At 45.3% G+C, this 19,408-nt stretch overlaps 1 protein-coding gene across 1 annotated transcript in view; it reads right to left on the bottom strand.

Moving 5' to 3' along the window:
- CDH16 (cadherin 16) overlaps positions 1-3,819 on the bottom strand; it is a 208,800-nt gene extending 204,981 nt beyond the window's left edge. Inside the window, exon 1 of the mRNA XM_066583811.1 lies at positions 3,277-3,819. Within this exon, the coding sequence (XP_066439908.1) occupies positions 3,277-3,819 (543 nt within the window). The remainder of the gene's footprint in view (positions 1-3,276) is intronic.
- Between the last annotated feature and the right edge of the window lie 15,589 nt (positions 3,820-19,408).

Raw genomic sequence — 19,408 nt, 5'->3', positions numbered from 1 at the left:
GTCAGCATTACTAGTTCGGTACTAAAGTGGTTAATATTAGAGGGAGTCACTGTTACTAGTCGGGTACCAGTGAGGGTAGTATTGGAGGGGTCATTAGTGGTGTACCACAGAGGGCAGTATTGGAGGTGTCACTAGTGGGGCACTACAGAGGGCAGTGCCTGAGGGGTCACTCTTGCTAGTGGGGTAGCACAGGGGGCAGTACTGGAGGGGGTCACAGCTACTAGTGGGGTACCACAGGGAGTAGTATTGGATGGGTTACTTGGGGGGGTTACCGCAGGAGACAAATTTGGAGGGGCCACTAATGGAGTATCACAGGGAGCCGAATAGGAGGGGTTACCATTACTAATGGGGTGCCATAGGGGTCAGTATTGAAGGTGTCACTGTTGCTAGTGGGGTACCATGGAGGGCAGTATTGGAGGGGGTCACTGTAAGTCGTGTGGTATCACAGGGGAAAGAATTGAAGGGGTCACGGTTTAATAGTGGGGTGCCATAGGTGAACTATTGGAGTGGTCACTAGTGTGGTATCAGATGGGGCAGTAATGGAGGGGGTCACTGTTTCTTGTGCAATACAACAGGGGGTAGTATTGAAGGGGGTCATAGTGACTAGTGGGTTACCACAGGGGGCAATGTTGGAAGGGGTCACTGTTACTAGTAAGGTACCACAGGGGGCAGTACTAGAGGGGTAATAGTGGAGTACCACAGGGGGCAGTATACAAGAGGTGACCAATACTAGTGAGGGTATCACAGGAACAGTATTGGAGGATTCACTATTACTAATGGGGTTACTACAGGGGGCAGTGTTGTAGGGGGTCACTGTTACTAGTAAGGTACCATAGGGGGCAGTACTGGAGGGGTCTATAGTGGAGTACCACAGGGGGCAGTATAGGAGGGGTGACCAATACTAGTGGGGATACCATAAGGGGGCAATATTGGAGGATTCACCATTACTAGTGGGGTACCACGGAGAGCAGTATTGGAGACGGTCACCATAAGTAGAAAGGTACCACAGGGGGCAATATTGGAGGGGTACCACAAGGAGCAGTACTGAAGTTCTGAGTGGGGTTTCTGTTCTGTGTGGTATGCATTACCTGGTGTGTTGGTGTGAACAGCAAAGCGTTCTGAGTGACTTTGCAGGTGGCCAGACATGAGGTATGAACGGTCGTGTTCTGTATGTGTGAACAGTGTCAGGTCTTGTGTTTTGTGCATCTCTCCAGGTCCTAATCAGGGATAGCCAGATCCCAGATGAAGACAGTGGGGCCATCCTTATTAGGGCGCCTATGCAATCAGGATAGAAGAAAAATACTTCAGCGCTCCGTTAAGCTGTGTCAATAAAATATCAGGATCTTACTTGTTTGGGGGTGCCCGACCTCCTGGCACCCCTCGCATGCAGAAAGGCAGAAATCCAGTAGAGAAAAGAGTGCTCTTTTGTAGATCAAAATTTAATATTTAAAACAAGTTTACAATGCATGCGACGCGTTTCGGCTTGTGCTAAGCCTTCCTCAAGCATATGCAACATACCACAATCTACCTCTATTTATAGTAGGCATATGGATGAAAGCAAGCAATAACCTTCTGTCCCACCCCTAGTGGGCGTTAACTTCCAATCATTAATATAATAAAGCACATGTGCAGTTCTGATGATATCTTACCCCTAGAATCTTAGCATCCTCTCATGTGGGGCTGACGCTGGCCATACGTCACATAGTAATGCGCCGACAGGCCTCCGGGGATGTTATGATGGTGGATAGAATCGCTCCGTATGGCGTCCGCGTGATAGCGCGGCGCCATTAGTGGGGGTTGTTCCCAGTGACGTCGATATAGTCACGTGGTGCCGCCAGGGACGTAATAGCGTCCAAGTTGGAGGCATGGTAGCGCGGCGCCATTGGTGGGAGTAACTCCCAGCGACGTCAGCGTCGTCACGTGACGTCGCAGTGGGGGTTGTTCCCAGTGACGTCGATATAGTCACATCATGCCGCCAGGGGAGTGCTAGCGTCCAAGTTAGAGGCGTGATAGCGCGGCGTCATTGGTGGGAGTGACTCCCAGTGAGGTCAGCGTCGTCACGTGATGTCGCAGAGGACGCAATGACGTCCAAGATGGGAGCGTGGCATCACGTGACAGTGCGGCCGAGATCACATGGGGAAGAGAGGGCGGATATTAGATCTCTGCCGTATTAGATGCTGTATAGAGTAGCGGCGCTAGGTCACGTGACCGCGCGATGGTTGCTCAAAAGGGACAAGAATGTTTTAAATATCCCAAGCGCAAAAGGAGGGGGTATCTAGAAGGGACCTTGAATATCGCCTGTATATAACATAGTAGAACCACAATGTGTGGTGTGTCCAATATTAAAAGAGACTTGACTTTTGTGACAGAGATATAACACTTACTGTTTAAATTGTGGAATAGAACAAAGTTCATATAGTAAGTAATATATTTGTAATGGATCACCAATTATTGGGTGATATTTGCCAGATTGTTCTATTCAGAGTAGCCAATCTCATCGGGGAAACATAAAACTTTACACTAAAAGAAAATGTATAAAATATCAGATATATATCCTTATAAATTATCCTTATATTATAAACATCATTAAATTATACACATATAAATTAGCTAAATTAAAAGGTCTCAATACATTTTTTCTAGAGTTTCATTTAAACCTGTGGGATATAATGTATTAAATTTATATATGTAGAACATCTCTTTTCTTTTTAATCTGGAATGTTCGCCTAATGTGATTTTTTCAAGCGGAGTGATAGATAGTCCTGTAGGGTCCGCTTTATGATGTAGTGAAAAATGTTTAGAAACACTGTGTAATAGATATTGCCTTTTGATATTATATCGATGTTGATTTAGCCTACAGCATAGTGAAGTACGCCCTATGTACCGTAAAAGGCAGGGGCATTCGATTAAATATATGAGGTTCTCTGTACTGCATGTTAAAAATTGTTTTATTTGATGGGGAGGGTTGGCTGGTCCTAGATCAACCAACTTTCTCTTATTGCAGATGTTTTTGCAGCATTTACAGCCGGTTTTTCCACACCTGTAGGAACCTGGGATTTGAAATAACGTATTTATAATCGATTGGGGATTGGTTATTCGGGGGCGAGAAGGTGCTAAAATATTACTAAAATTTTTGTTTTTACGGTACGTCAAATTCGGTTTTGATGGAAGATCGGGCAATAGGTGGGGATCAGCTTTAAGTATATCCCAATGTTTACTTATAATCTGTTTTAGTTCTTTATGTTTATTGTTATATTTTGTAATAAAGCGTATTACTCCTTTATTTTCTGGTTCTGTTTGTATTTTGTTCTTTGTTAGGACCCGTTTCTCATCCTTAGCTTTTATATAGGAGTTGTGAATTAATGTAGCTGGATATTTTTTGTCCCTTAATCTATCACATAATAGTTTGGCTTGTTTCTCAAAGGTCTCGATGGTAGAGCAATTACGTTTGATTCTTTTCAGCTGTCCGTATGGGACGTTGGTTTTCCATGTTTTGGCATGGTTGCTTTGGAAATCCAATAGACTATTGGCATCGAGCTCTTTAAAGTGGGTCTGTGTCTGGATCGCACCCTTTATAATGCTTATGTCGAGGTCTAAAAATGTAATGTTAGTGGGACTAAATGATCCTGTAAATTTAAGATTCCATTCGTTTTGATTGAGTTGTTGGATGAAGTTTTCAACTTCATCCATAGTACCATCCCATATTAATATCACATCGTCAATGAATCGTTTATAAAAACGGATACGTGGATCTTTAATAGTTTCTTCGAATGCCCCCGTGTATAAATTTGCGAAGAAAGGGGCACACTTGGTGCCCATTGCTGTTCCGCGGGTCTGTATGTAGTATTGTTTGCCATGTCTAAAATAATTGTTGCGCAAAATGAACAATAAACCATCCAATATAAACTGTTTTTGATTTATGGGTATAAGGTGGTCTGTTTTAAGGAAATGGGCCACTGCTTGTGTACCCTCCTGGTGTGGGATGTTGGAATACAAGGCACAAACGTCCAGGGTTACCCAAATATATGTGTGTTGCCATTGTATAGAGTCTAGTAGGGTCAATAGGTGGGTCGTGTCCTTTAAATACGCTGGTAAATTTTGGACTATTCTTTGCAATTGATGGTCAATATATTGAGACAGATGGCTAGTGAGAGAATCGATACCAGAAATTATTGGTCTACCAGGTGGATTATTTAGTGATTTATGTATTTTAGGAAGAAAATAAAAGCATGCTGTTTCAGGGTGGTGTGGGAAAAGAAAGAATTCTTCATCTTTAGAGATACATTTATTGTTATATGCCTCATTGATCAAGACAAAAAGTTCATTTTTTAATTTACATGTTGGATCCCCTGGTAGTTTCTCATAATAGTCTGTGTCCCCCAATATTCTTCAGGCTTCAGTGTCATAAAAGTCTCTGTCCATTATGACAACCCCCCCCCCCCCCTTTATATGGCCGTTTGATTACAATATTCGTATTCTCTTTCAATTTTTGAATGGTTTTCCTTTGGAAAGGTCTCAAATTTCCCTTCTTGTTAGTGGTCTTAGTGGCCGTCAAAATTTTAAAGTCCTCCAGGACTTTATTATAAAAGGTGGAAATAAAAGGGCCTTTAGAATCAACAGGGTAGAACATGCTGGGTAATTTTAAATTGGACAATATAGGTTGGGTTATCGCCGGTATAAAGTTTTCAATATTTGGAAAATTTTCTTGAAGATCAGGAGAATGTTCAACCTGAGGATCAACTGATTCATCTTTATTTTGTATAACAGTTCTATGTTCCTTGATATGAAAGTGTCGTTTGAGCGTTAATTTCCGGACAAAACAATTGAGATCTATAAATAAATCAAACAAATTGGGGTCTACAGAGGGACTAAAGGATAAGCCTCTAGACAAAATGTTAGCTTCTTTATAGGATAAGGAGTAGGAAAAAATATTAAAAATACCCATTTTTACCGCTTCTGTAATGGGGATTGGACTTTCTGAGTTGGCTTGTTTAGTGATAGGATTCTTGTTGGTGTGGGTTTTTCTCCCCGCACGTTTCCCCCTTCTACAGGTTTTTCTTCTAGTTTTTGGGTTAAAACCCTGTTGGGCGATTTGTAGAAATGTGTGATTTTGCTGTTGTTGTTTTTGGGGTTTGTTTGTTGTTTGGATGGGATCTTTCCCTTGTTTGTTAGGGGAATGATGGAATTGCTGAAGTATTTTTCTTCTATCCTGATTGCATATTTCTTTCCTCCTTAAACGTATATGTTTGGAGTAGGGATGAGCGAACGTGTCCGTTACGGACACATCCGCACCCGGACACCGTCTTTGCCGAACACTGCAGTGTTCGCGCGTAAGTGTCCGGGTGCCGCCGGGGGGCGGGGAGATGCGCGGCGGCGCGGGCGGCAGTAGCGGGGAACAGGGGGGAGCCCTCTCTCTCTCCCTCTCCCCCCCACTCCCCGCCGCACCCCCCCGCGCTGCCACGGCGGCCCCCGAACTTTTTCGCCCGAACACTGAAGTGTTCGCAAAGTTCGGTGTTCGGGCGAAAAAGGGGCGGAGCCGAACGTGTTCGCTCATCTCTAGTTTGGAGTTATATTCTGCTGCTCTCCCTCTGGGATGTCTTAAAACCGTTGACCTGTCAGCAACCAGATTCTGGTATAAGAGGCTTACGTGGATTAACGAACTCACCGGTGCCTAAAACCTTAGGACCGGTTCAGTTGCGGTGAGTCCCCCTACACACCAGTCCTTTCTTCTTTTCTATATACTCCACTGGAGCGCCGCTTCTGACCTTTATTGTTTTATTAGGGCACCTAGCTTGCCTTTAGACAGGGATTCCCCACTTCCCCTGATTAGTAAGGGATAGGTTTCCTGCCATCTTTGCCTGGAGTGGTGTTATTGATCCTTGCAAATACATTGAGTGTTATTGTGGTTTAACCAGGACATACCCGAGCTGAGGCATGGTGCTTTAGTGCGCACGGACATAACACAAGGAAGGTACCATGAGGGTCGGTATTGAAGCGGTTACTAGTGGGGAACCACAGTAGTCAGTATTGGGGGGGGGGGGTTTAGGGGGAAAGTTACAAGAGACAGTTACAAGTGGGGTACCACAGGGATTAGTATAGGAGAGTTACTAGTGGAGTACCATGGGGATTAGTATTGGAGGAGTTACTAGTGGGTAACCACAGGAGTCAGTATTAGAGAGTCTACTAGTAGGGTATCACAGGCGGCAGTATTGGAGGGGTCACCATTACTATTAGGGTAAAACAGGGGGCAGTACTGGAGGGGTAGCAGAGGTAGAAGTATAGGAAGTGGTCAGCATTTGTAGTGGGGTATCACAGGGGGCAGTATTGGAAGGGTCACCATTACTAGTGGGATACCACAAGGGTCACTAGTGGAGCAGTCGCCACTACTAGTGGAGTGCCACAGGGGCAGCTTTGAAGGTGTCACTAGTGTGGTACTAATGTGGGCAGTATTGGAGGGATCACTGTTACTAGCAGGGTACCACAGATGGCAGTATTGGAGTGGTCACAGTTACTATTGGGGTACCACAGGGGGCAATATTATTAATGACCTGCTAGAAGGGTTGTACAGTAACATATCAATATTTGCAGATGATACAAAACTACGTAAAGATATTATACAAGAGAGGTCAGTATATATGATTATATATAGATGTGTATATGGTTGCAAGAGGTTCTGGATAAGCTGGGAGCAGAAAAGTGGCAAATGAGGGGTAACACTGATAAATATAAGGTTCTGCACACGGGCAGAGAAATACATGTCACCATTACACATTAAAAAGGAAACCACTGGGGAACACTGACATGGCAAAGGACTAAATATAACCGTAAGCTCAACAGGAGCAACCAGTGTCAGGCAGCTGCTGCCAAGGCAAATAGGATAATGGAAGGCATCAGAAGAGGTCTAGGGGTGCATGACGAGAACATTGTTCTTCCTCTCTGCAAGTCACTGGTCAGACCACACATGGACAGGTAAGCATTAGAGATGAGTGAGCACACTCGTCCGAGCTTGATGCTCGGTCGAGTATAAGGGTACTCGAGGTGCTCGTTACTCGAAACGAACACCACGCGGTACTCGAGTCAATTGCATTTCCTTGCCCGCATGTTTAGCGCCATTTTCTAGCCAATAAACATGCGGGGAAGGCATTACCACTTCCTGCTGTGACATGCCAGCCCTCTGCCAGCCAACAGCAGTGAGTGGCTGGGCCGATCAGGTGACTGCCGAGTACTTAAACTGGTCCCGTCCGCAGCTCGCCTCAGACGCATGCTGGCAGAGGTCAGGGAAAGTGCTGCTGCTTATACTGGGACAGTGTTAGTGTAGGATCCTGTCTTCAAGAACCCCAACGGTCCTTCTTAGGGCTACTCCTCATCATGTGCATTATAGTTGTGGCTGGCTGGGAGCAGTAGTGCACCAATCTCGGGCTATGCAGGTCATTTCAGCTATAGCATTCTCAGTCTGCAGTGCATTATGCAGAGTTTAGAGACAGAGCTGCCTATATAGGGAAGGTTTTACAGGACTCCTGATCCTCTGTGCAAGAATCCCAACGGTCCTTCTTAGGGCTACAGCTCACCGTGTGCATTACAGTTGTGGCTGGCTGGGAGCAGTAGTGCACCAACTTTTGTATTACGCATCTAGGCCTGTTCCCAGCATTTGAGTTATAGCGTTTTCAGCCTGCAGTGCCTTACAACAAGCTCTCACCACAAAGCAGTACCGTAATATCACCGGGGCCACTGCAAAGTATTTCAGCTCTGCCGCTGTGCAGAGCGTCTCACAATGCCCTTTCCTTGGTGGGGTTGAGATCGCCGCAGTTACCAGCACTATCCACTGGCTTTAGAGTCTTCTCCCACTCCACACAGCCTCTATTATCTACAAGTCTCTGCGAGCAGTAAATTACCCCTAGGTATCAGCGCAAGACAGCGGGTTAATTTTTTCAAGTCACAGCATAGAGCCTCCGCTATCTACAAGTCTCTGTGTGCGGTGAATTAGCCACAGTTGTCAGCGCTGTACAGTGGGGTAATTTATTTGGGCCCTGTTCTATTCTTAATCTGCCATGATGAGGAGTAGGGGTAGGGGGCAAGGACGCGGACGCGGACGAAGATGCGGAGGTCCAAGTGAGGGTGTGGGCACAGGTCGAGTTCCTGGGCGTGGTGAATCACAGCCGGCTGCTGAGGGATTAGGAGAAAGGCAAGTTTCTGGCCTCCCCAGCTTCATATCACAATTTATGGGTCCGCGTGGTAGACCTCTATTACAAACAGAGAAGTACGAGCAGGTCCTGTCGTGGATGGCAGAAAACGCATCCAGCAATGTATCAACCACCCAGTCTTCTACGCAGTCCACTACTCCCAGCCTAGGGACTGCAACTCTGAATCCTCTGGCTGCTCCTCCTTCCTCCCAGCCTCCTCACTCCATGAAAATGACATATACTGAGCAGGCAGACTCCCACAAACTGTTCTCGGGTCCCTGCCCTGAGTGGGAAAAAACGGTTCCTCTCTCACCTGATGAGTTTGTCGTGACCGATGCCCAACCATTGGAAAGTTCCCAGAGTCCGGGTGATGAGGCTGGTAACTTCCGGCAACTGTCTCAAGAGCTTTCAGTGGGTGAGGATGATGAGACACAGTTCTTTATCAGTGAGGTAGTAGTAAGGGCAGTAAGTCTGATGGAGGAGCGCACAGAGGATTCGTAGGAAGAGCAGCTGGATGATGAGGTGACTGACCCCACCTGGTTTGCTAAGCCTACTGAGGACAGGGCTTCAGAGGGGGAGGCAAGTGCAGCAGCAGCAGGACAGGTTGGAAGAGGCAGTGAAGTGGCCAGGGGTAGAGGCAGGGCCAGAGCAAAGAATCCCCCAACTGTTTCCCGAAGCACCCTCTCGCGGCAAGCCTCCGTGCAGAGGGCTAGGTGTTCAAAGGTGTGGATGTTTTTTAGTGAGAGGGCGGACGACCGACGAACAGTTGTGTGCAACCTGTGTCACAGCAAGAGCAGCCGGGGAGCCACCACTACCAGCCTCACCACCACCAGCATGTGCAGGCATATGATGACCAAGCACCCCACAAGTGGGACGAAGGACATTCACTGCCTCCGGGTCACACCACTGCCTCTTCCCCTGTGCCACAACCTGGCACACAGATCCAATCCGCCTCCCAGGACGCAGGCACGAGCGCCTCCCGGCCTGCACCCACACCCTCACCTCCACCGTCCTCCACTGCATCCAACAATGTCTCTCAGCGCAGCGTTCAGCTGTTGCTAACACAAGCGTTGGAGCGAAAGCAGAAATACGCAGTCACCCACCCGCATGCACAGGCTTTAAACGTGCACATTGCCAAATTAATCAGCCTGGAGATGCTGCCGTACAGGCTTGTGGAAACGGAGGCTTTCAAAAACATGATAACGGCAGGGGTCCCGCGCTACTCGGTCCCCAGTCACCACTATTTTCTGGGTGTGCCGTCCCTGCCCTACACCAGCACGTCTCCCGCAACATAAATCGTGCCCTCACCAATGCGATTACTGGGAAGGTCCACTTAACCATGGACATGTGGACAAGTACTGGCGGGCAGGGCCACTATATCTCTCTGACGGCACATTGGGTGAACTTGGTGGAGGCTGGGATCGAATCAGTGCCTGGGACCGCTCACGTTCTACCCACACCCAGAATAGTGGGTCCAACCTCGGTGCTGGTATCTGCAGCCTTTTATGCCACCTCCTCCAAACCCTCCCTCTCCTCTTCCTCCGCCACATCTACCTCTCAATTAAGAAGTGTGAGCACATCGCCAGCAGTCGGTAGCGCGTGGCGTGGCAGCACAGCGGTGGGCAAGCGTCAGCAAGCCGTGCTGAAACTAATCAGCTTAGGTGACAACAGGCACATGGCCCCAGAGCTGTTGCAGGGTCGGACAGAGCAGACCGACCTCTGGCTTTTGCCGCTGAGCCTCCAACCGGGCATGGTCGTGTGTGACAACGTCCATAACCTAGTGGCGGCGCTGCCGCCTTATACACATGTCATGCCTGGCCCACGTCTTCAATCTGGTGGTTCAGCGGTTTCTGAAAAACAACCCCCACTTGTCTGACCTGCTCGGCAAGGTGCACCGCGTCTGTGCACATTTCCGCGAGTCCACCACAGACGCTGCTAGCCTGAGGACCCTGCAAATTTGGTTTCAGCTGCCAGAGCACCGACTGCTGTGCGACATGCCCACACGCTGGAATTCTACGCTGCACATGTTGGCCAGGCTGTATGAGCAGCTGCTTTGCCTGCTGAGAAATTCGTTGCTAAGCATGAAGGTCGACGCTTTGCGGTTGGAACTGGAGATGGGGGATGACAGTATGTTGCTTGATAGCCAGACCACCCTCATGTCTATATCTCAGTGCGTTTTGGAGGAGGAGGGGGAGTAGGAGGAGGAGGAGGGGGAAGAGACAGCTGGCCACACTGCAGAGGGTACCCATGCAGCTTGCCTCTCATCTGTTCAGCATGTATGGGCTGAAGAGGGGGAGGAGGATCCTGAAAGTCATCTTCCTAGTGAGTACAGCAATGTGTTGCGCACTGGGACCCTGGCACACATGGCTGACTTCATGTTAGGCTGCCTTTCCCGTGACCCTCACATTAGACGCATTCTGGCCAACACGGATTACTGGGTGTACACCCTTCTCGACCCCTGGTATAAGGAGAACCTTTCCACTTTTATTCCTGAAGAGGAAAGGGGTACGGGAGTGATGCAATACCACAGGGCCTTAGTGGAAAAAGTGATGCTAAAGTTCCCCTCTGACAGTGCTAGTGGCAGAAGACACAGTTCCAAGGGCCAAGTAGCAGGGGAGGCGCGGGGATCAGGCAGCATGTCTAGCGCAGGCAGGAGAACACTCTCCAAGGCCTTTGCCAGCTTTATGGCTCCCCAGCAAGACTGTGTCACCACTCCCTAGTCAAGGCTGAGTCGGAGGGAGCACTGTAAAAAGATGGTGAGGCTGTATATAGCTGATCGTACCACCATCCTCTGTGATGCTTCTGCTCCATACAACTATTGGGTCAAAGCTGGACACGTAACACAAACTTGCGCTGTACGCCCTGGAGGTGCTGGCCTGCCCTGCCGCCAGCGTCCTGTCAGAGAGGGTGTTTAGTGCAGCTGGGGGAATCATCACGGATAAGCGTACCCGCTTGTCAACTACCAGTGCCGACATGCTTACACTCATGAAAATGAACAAAGGCTGGATTTCCCCTGACTTCTCTTCTCCACCCGCGGAAAGCAGCGGAACCTAATGATTCTGTAACAAGGGGGCGCTCTAATAACTAAGTATAATATATCAGGGGTCAGTACAGAGATCTCTCCCATCATCTATTATATCCTGGACTGTAACAAAGGGGCGCTCTAATAACTATGTATATATATATCAGAGGTCAGTACAGAGATCTCTCCCATCATCTATTATATCCTGGACTGTAACAAGGGGGCGCTCTAATAACTATGTATAGATATATCAGGGGTCTGTACAGAGATATCTCCCATCATCTATTATACCCAGGACTGTAACAAGGGGGCGCTCTAATAACTATGTATAATATATCAGGGGTCAGTACAGAGATCTCTCCCATCATCTATTATATCCTGGACTGTAACAAGGGGGCGCTCTAATAACTATGTATAATATATCAGGGGTCAGTACAGAGATCTCTCCCATCATCTATTATATCCTGGACTGTAACAAGGGGGCGCTCTAATAACTATGTATAGATATATCAGGGGTCAGTACAGAGATCTCTCCCATCATCTATTATACCCAGGACTGTAACAAGGGGGCACTCTAATAACTATGTATATATATATATCAGAGGTCAGTAAAGAGATCTCTCCCATCATCTATTATATCCTGGACTGTAACAAGGGGGCGCTCTAATAACTATGTATAGATATATCAGGGGTCTGTACAGAGATCTCTCCCATCATCTATTATACCCAGGACTGTAACAAGGGGGCGCTCTAATAACTATGTATAATATATCAGGGGTCAGTACAGAGATCTCTCCCATCATCTATTATATCCTGGACTGTAACAAGGGGGCGCTCTAATAACTATGTATAATATATCAGGGGTCAGTACAGAGATCTCTCCCATCATCTATTATATCCAGGACTGCAACAAGGGGGGGCTCTAATAACTATGTATAATATATCAGGGGTCAGTACAGAGATCTCTCCCATCATCTATTATATCCTGGACTGTAACAAGGGGGCGCTCTAATAACTATGTATATATATATATATATATATCAGAGGTCAGTAAAGAGATCTCTCCCATCATCTATTATATCCTGGACTGTAACAAGGGGGCGCTCTAATAACTATGTATAGATATATCAGGGGTCTGTACAGAGATCTCTCCCATCATCTATTATATCCTGGACTGTAACAAGGGGGCGCTCTAATAACTATGTATAATATATCAGGGGTCAGTACAGAGATCTCTCCCATCATCTATTATATCCAGGACTGTAACAAGGGGGCGCTCTAATAACTATGTATAATATATCAGGGGTCAGTACAGAGATCTCTCCCATCATCTATTATATCCTGGACTGTAACAAGGGGGCGCTCTAATAACTATGTATGATATATCAGGGGTCAGTACAGAGATCTCTCCCATCATCTATTATATCCTGGACTGTAACAAGGGGGCGCTCTAATAACTATGTATAGATATATCAGGGGTCAGTACAGAGATCTCTCCCATCATCTATTATACCCAGGACTGTAACAAGGGGGCGCTCTAATAACTATGTATATATATATATATATATATCAGAGGTCAGTAAAGAGATCTCTCCCATCATCTATTATATCCTGGACTGTAACAAGGGGGCGCTCTAATAACTATGTATAATATATCAGGGGTCAGTACAGAGATCTCTCCCATCATCTATTATATCCTGGACTGTAACAAGGGGGGGCTCTAATAACTATGTATAATATATATGGGGTCAGTATAGAGATCTCTCCCATCATCTATTATACCCAGGACTGTAACAAGGGGGCGCTCTAATAACTATGTATAATATATCAGGGGTTAGTACAGAGATCTCCCCATTATGTATTAAACCCAGGACTGTTACAAGGGGGCGCTCTAATAACTATGTATAATATATCAGGGGTTAGTACAGAGATCTCCCCATTATGTATTATACCCAGGACTGTAACAAGGGGGCGCTCTAATAACTATGTATAATATATCAGGGGTCAGTACAGAGATCTCTCCCATCATCTATTATACCCAGGACTGTAACAAGGGGGCACTCTAATAACTATGTATAATATTTCAGGGGTCAGTACAGAGATCTCTCCTATCATCTATTATACCCAGGACTGTAACAAGGGGACGCTCTACTAACTATGTATAATATATCAGGGGTCAGTACAGAGATCTCTCCCATCATCTATTATACCCAGGACTGTAGCAAGGGGGCACTCTAATAACTATGTATAATATTTCAGGGGTCAGTACAGAGATCTCTCCTATCATCTATTATACCCAGGACTGTAACAAGGGGGCACTCTAATAACTATGTATAATATTTCAGGGGTCAGTACAGAGATCTCTCCCATCATCTATTATACCCAGGACTGTAACAAGGGGGCACTCTAATAACTATGTATAATATTTCAGGGGTCAGTACAGAGATCTCTCCTATCATCTATTATACCCAGGACTGTAACAAGGGGGCACTCTAATAACTATGTATAATATTTCAGGGGTCAGTACAGAGATCTCTCACATCATCTATTATACCCAGGACTGTAACAAGGGGGCGCTCTTTTTACTTCTAGAGGATAGAAAGTTGCTACAACATAGAAGGGGTTCTGTACTGTAAGAGCAGTGAGACTGTGGAACTCTCTCCTGAGGATGCGGTGATGGTGATACGATATAAGAGTATAAGAGCTTCTGGACGTCTTTCTTGAGTGTTACAATACTACATGTTATATCGCTGATTACCCAGGAGGGTCGGGGACCCGGGGATTATTCTGATTGGTTTCTTTGCCTTTCTATGGATCAACATTGAGGGGTAATAACCTGAAATGGACATGCATCTTTTTTCGGCCCTACACACTGTTACTATAATTGGTTGCTAAATTACAAAACTTAAATAAATCTCCTAAGGCCCATTTAGACACAACGATTATTGCTTAAAATTCGCTCAAAAGCAATCTTTTGAGCGATAATCGTTGCGTGGATTTACATGGCAAGATGATCGCTCAAAATTCGCTCAAATGGCAGTTTGAGTGACAGTCTTGAGCGCTCATGTTGCATAAGCTGTTAAGTAGCTAATTAGCTACTTAGAACTTTATTAGTGTGTACATGAAGACTCCTGCTGTATACAGAAGACAGCTGGAGTGCTGTCTTCTGTATACAGCTGGAGTGCTGTCTTCTGTATACAGCTGGAGTGCTGTCTTCTGTATACAGCTGAACGCTGCCTCCCTGCATCACTGTGGGTTCTCAAATAGCATGGGCAGATGGATAATCATAGGTTATCAAAATTAAGATGATTTGGTTTAGAAAAAAATACGGCTGAGAGGCGACCTAATAACTATGTATAATATATCAGGGGTCAGTACAGAGATCTCTCCCATCATCTATTATATCCTGGACTGTAACAAGGGGGCGCTCTAATAACTATGTATATATATATATCAGAGGTCAGTAAAGAGATCTCTCCCATCATCTATTATATCCTGGACTGTAACAAGGGGGCGCTCTAATAACTATGTATAGATATAGCAGGGGTCTGTACAGAGATCTCTCCCATCATCTATTATACCCAGGACTGTAACAAGGGGGCGCTCTAATAACTATGTATAATATATCAGGGGTCAGTACAGAGATCTCTCCCATCATCTATTATATCCTGGACTGTAACAAGGGGGCGCTCTAATAACTATGTATAATATATCAGGGGTCAGTACAGAGATCTCTCCCATCATCTATTATATCCTGGACTGTAACAAGGGGGCGCTCTAATAACTATGTATAATATATCAGGGGTCAGTACAGAGATCTCTCCCATCATCTATTATACCCAGGACTGTAACAAGGGGGCACTCTAATAACTATGTATAATATATCAGGGGTCAGTACAGAGATCTCTCCCATCATCTATTATATCCAGGACTGTAAGAAGGGGGGGCTCTAATAACTATGTATAATATATCAGGGGTCAGTACAGAGATCTCTCCCATCATCTATTATACCCAGGACTGTAACAAGGGGACGCTCTAATAACTATGTATAATATATCAGGGGTCAGTACAGAGATCTCTCCCATCATCTATTATATCCAGGACTGTAAGAAGGGGGGGCTCTAATAACTATGTATAATACATATGGGGTCAGTACAGAGATCTCTCACATCATCTATTATACACAGGACTGTAACAAGGGGGCGCTCTTTTTACTTCTAGAGGATAGAAAGTTTCTACAACATAGAAGGGGTTCTGTACTGTAAGAGCAGTGAGACTGTGGAACTCTCTCCTGAGGATGCGGTGATAGTGATACGATATAAGAGTATAAGAGCTTCTGGACGTCTTTCTTGAGTGTTACAATACTACATGTTATATCGCTGATTACCCAGGAGGGTCGGGGACCCGGGGATTATTCTGATTGGTTTCTTTGCCTTTCTATGGATCAACATTGAGGGGTAATAACCTGAAATGGACATGCATCTTTTTTCGGCCCTACACACTGTTACTATAATTGGTTGCTAAATTACAAAACTTAAATAAATCTCCTAAGGCCCATTTAGACACAACGATTATTGCTTAAAATTCGCTCAAAAGCAATCTTTTGAGCGATAATCGTTGCGTGGATTTACATGGCAAGATGATCGCTCAAAATTCGCTCAAATGGCAGTTTGAGTGACAGTCTTGAGCGTTCATGTTGCATAAGCTGTTAAGTAGCTAATTAGCTACTTAGAACTTTATTAGTGTGTACATGAAGACTCCTGCTGTATACAGAAGACAGCTGGAGTGCTGTCTTCTGTATACAGCTGGAGTGCTGTCTTCTGTATACAGCTGGAGTGCTGTCTTCTGTATACAGCTGAACGCTCCGAGCGGGGTATGCAGAAGACAGCTGAAGCTCTTTCTTCTGCTGTGTTCTCGGAGCGGGATACCAGCTGAAACAATAGTATCAGCAGTATCCTGCTGAGAACTCAGCATGCGGTGCTGATAAGGCTCATCACTGATTTTTAGCTTGTTAAAAGTTTGCTATGAGGAATAGTGCACGATGTCCGCGCGTTTAGACACAACGATCACTCAAAAGATGGCTTTTGAGCGAATTTTGAGTGACAATCATTGTGTATAAATGGGCCATTACATTATAAAACTCTTCAATCTCTACTAAATGGCAATTGAATATTTTTTTGAATTTGTGAATTATTCTGCAGATTATTCCCCCCAACCATACAGGAAATGGGGCTTTATGGTGGAGAATTCCTTTAACTTAATGTAAAAACAGCTGACAAGGCCACTTCTACCAGAAAGTTATTGTATTACTATACATACCAGCACAGACGTATTGCATGTTACCTGAGAAGCTGCAGACAGGACGGTTATGAAATATAAGCAGTTCATCATATCAGCCCCTCTGTAAGAGAAATGTACTCTGTTACAGGGGCATATGTACCATAGAGGCAGACTTTGCAACTGCTATGGGGCACTTAAAGAGAGGGGTCCAGCTGTGATTGCACTATCCCTTTTTCTACTGGGTAGTAAAAACATATGCATGACCTTCTTCCAAGAAATCGACAATTGGTCCAATAGGCTTGTTTTAAAGGTCATGAAACAGTAAACAAACACACAGTCATCCTGTCCTGTGTAGCAAAACCAGATACCAAAGTGGGGGCTTATTTAAAGGGGTCATCACTAGTTGATGGACGAGCATCTAAAACTTGAGACCCCCGTCCATCAGCTGGTTGCTGGGCTCTCCATCAGTGCAGCGGGCCGGATCTCATTATCACTGGTCAAACGAGGAAGTGGGAGTCCTGGCTTCACTCCTGTTTAAATCAATGGGAACAGCACGCTCCGATAACATTTCCTGCTTCTTGCATGGTCAGGACTGGATGTGACGTTCTGAAAATTGTATAGCCTGGTCAAATGGATCCAGATATCTATTGCACTGTGCTGATGGGAGGGTCAGAATTTGGTGCAAACAGCATGAATCGATAAACCTTTCCTGTCAGCTGTTTGGAGCATTTATGGCAACTACAAAAAGCTTTCCTAGCTGAACGGAAATCTACTACATGTTAGACATTTAGTTTTTCTAGTAACAGGGACCTGAGACCACTGCTAGTTATTACATGTAACAAAGGGGCAGGCATTCAGTCATTTGGAGCAGGGCTGCTTGAGTCATCATGGGAAGTGTGGAAGAGGAAGCCCATGCCAGTACTGTAGTAATAGAATGGCTCACTTACCACCTGTGCCCATCTGTGAGTGAATTGCCAACAGCAGGGCAGCAGAAAAGTAGGAAAATCTACATTCAAAAAATTGAATTGATAGAGCTCAAAGTGGGTGCAAGCAGCAAAACAGTGGCCAATGAACACCTAGGCTGCTTTTTAGAGTTTTTAGAAAATTCAGCTACCCTTTAAAATGTTTTTTCTTTAGTAATAAAATATTGATGACCTATCCTCAGGATGGGTCATCAGTATCCAATCAGTATGGGTCTGCTGCTCGGGACCTCCTGCTTGAAGAGGCCATGACGCTCAGGTGAGTGCTGCAACGTCTTCATGTCATGATCATTCGTCACATTGCCTGACATTCAAGTGAATGAGATTGAGCTGCTACACCAGGCACGTCCGATACGAACCCAGTGCTGTGTCTGGTCTAGTCTGGGGTCTACATATGGAGAATATGGCTTGGGTTCTTAATATGGAGGATTGGGTCTGCCATCTGTTTCGGTGTATACTTGCCACCTGTATATATGCATATAAGAGAAACAGTAATGCAATATGTGTCCTTTCCTTTTTCTGTTTACTGTTAGGGTGCCTACCCACTGGCGATTTTTTTTCCTGTGATGCTAAATTGCGTTTTGCGTTTTTTCTGAAGAGCAATTAGCATAGAATGTGTTCTTGTCCATTTGGGGTTTTTTTTCGTTTTGTTGCAATTTTTCACATAGGAACTGTCAGTTGCATATGTCTCCTTATTTTTCTCTTAATGCACCCATGATTGTCAATGGAAATTAACGAAAAAGGCGTGAAAAAAGGCGCGGAAAACGCGCGAAAAACGCTGTGTTTTTCACGCACGAAAATCGGCAATGCCAGTGGGTAGGCGCCCTTAGAGTGACTACCCACTACAGTTTTTTATATCCTGCGAAATTCGCAGCATTTTTTTTTCTGCAGGGGTCTATGGGACTTGTAATGTTAAAATCGCGATCGCACAAAATCGTGATTTCACGGTAAATTGCGATTTTGCGCGATCGCGATTTTAACATTACAAGTCCCATAGACCCCTGCAGAAAAAAAGTGCTGCGAATTTCGCAGGGAAAAAAAAACTCCAGTGGGTAGGCACCCTTATATAGCAGGAAGTCTGATGCATAGCAGGACCTTTGTTTTCCCAAACACCAGGCAACAATAGGTTAGTTTTCCCCTTCAGTCTTAGTATACTCAGCGCTCATGAACCACATTCTACCAATGAGATACTGTTCTATCAGTGGTGCAACAAGTCCCATGCACAGGAAACTAAGATGTCCTATGTATTTACAAACCCACATTTCACAATAAGAAATGGAAAAGCTTCTTACCTGACCGGACGAATGAAGGACAAAAATCCAAATTAGTGTCTAGATATAATAAAACAGCTTCCAGGTTAATAATTGACTCTATAATTAGAAGCGCACCAATCGCTGACAGAGCTGAGAGTTCAGTTCCTGAAGCCTGAAGCTAACATTTTAGAACTGGTTCAAGGTGGTAAAAGGTTTTCTGCATATATATATATATATATATATATATATAAAATAATCTTTATTTGTATAGCGCCATCATATTCCGTAGCGCTTACATAGACAGGGGGAATACAGAAAGACAAAAGTACAAACATCACAGAACCGCGGTTACATAGTAATCAGTTGATGGAAACAATAGGGGTGAGGGTCCGGCTCCAACGAGCTTACATACTACAAGTAATGGGGTGATACAGAAGGTAAAGGTGCTGGAGATGTGCACGGTATGGCAGGCTGGAGAGTGAGGGATGCTATACACATAGACAATGGTCAGACATTTAGCAGTGTGATGGCAGAATTGGTATGACTGCAGGGGCAGTTGATGGTGGCTAGCAGGGATTGCAGTCAGTAGGTCAGGGAGCATGCCATCATGCGGCATACAGAGTAGTTTGGTTTAGGGGATATGGTATGCCAGGTATGATATGAAGAGGTTCCTTTTTTTAAAGCACGCTTGAA

Source organism: Eleutherodactylus coqui, chromosome 11 (genome assembly GCF_035609145.1).
Source record: "Eleutherodactylus coqui strain aEleCoq1 chromosome 11, aEleCoq1.hap1, whole genome shotgun sequence".
Taxonomy (NCBI): domain Eukaryota; kingdom Metazoa; phylum Chordata; class Amphibia; order Anura; family Eleutherodactylidae; genus Eleutherodactylus; species Eleutherodactylus coqui.
The sequence above is the reverse complement of the archived record's forward strand: the minus strand, read 5'-3'. Positions and strand labels throughout refer to the sequence as shown.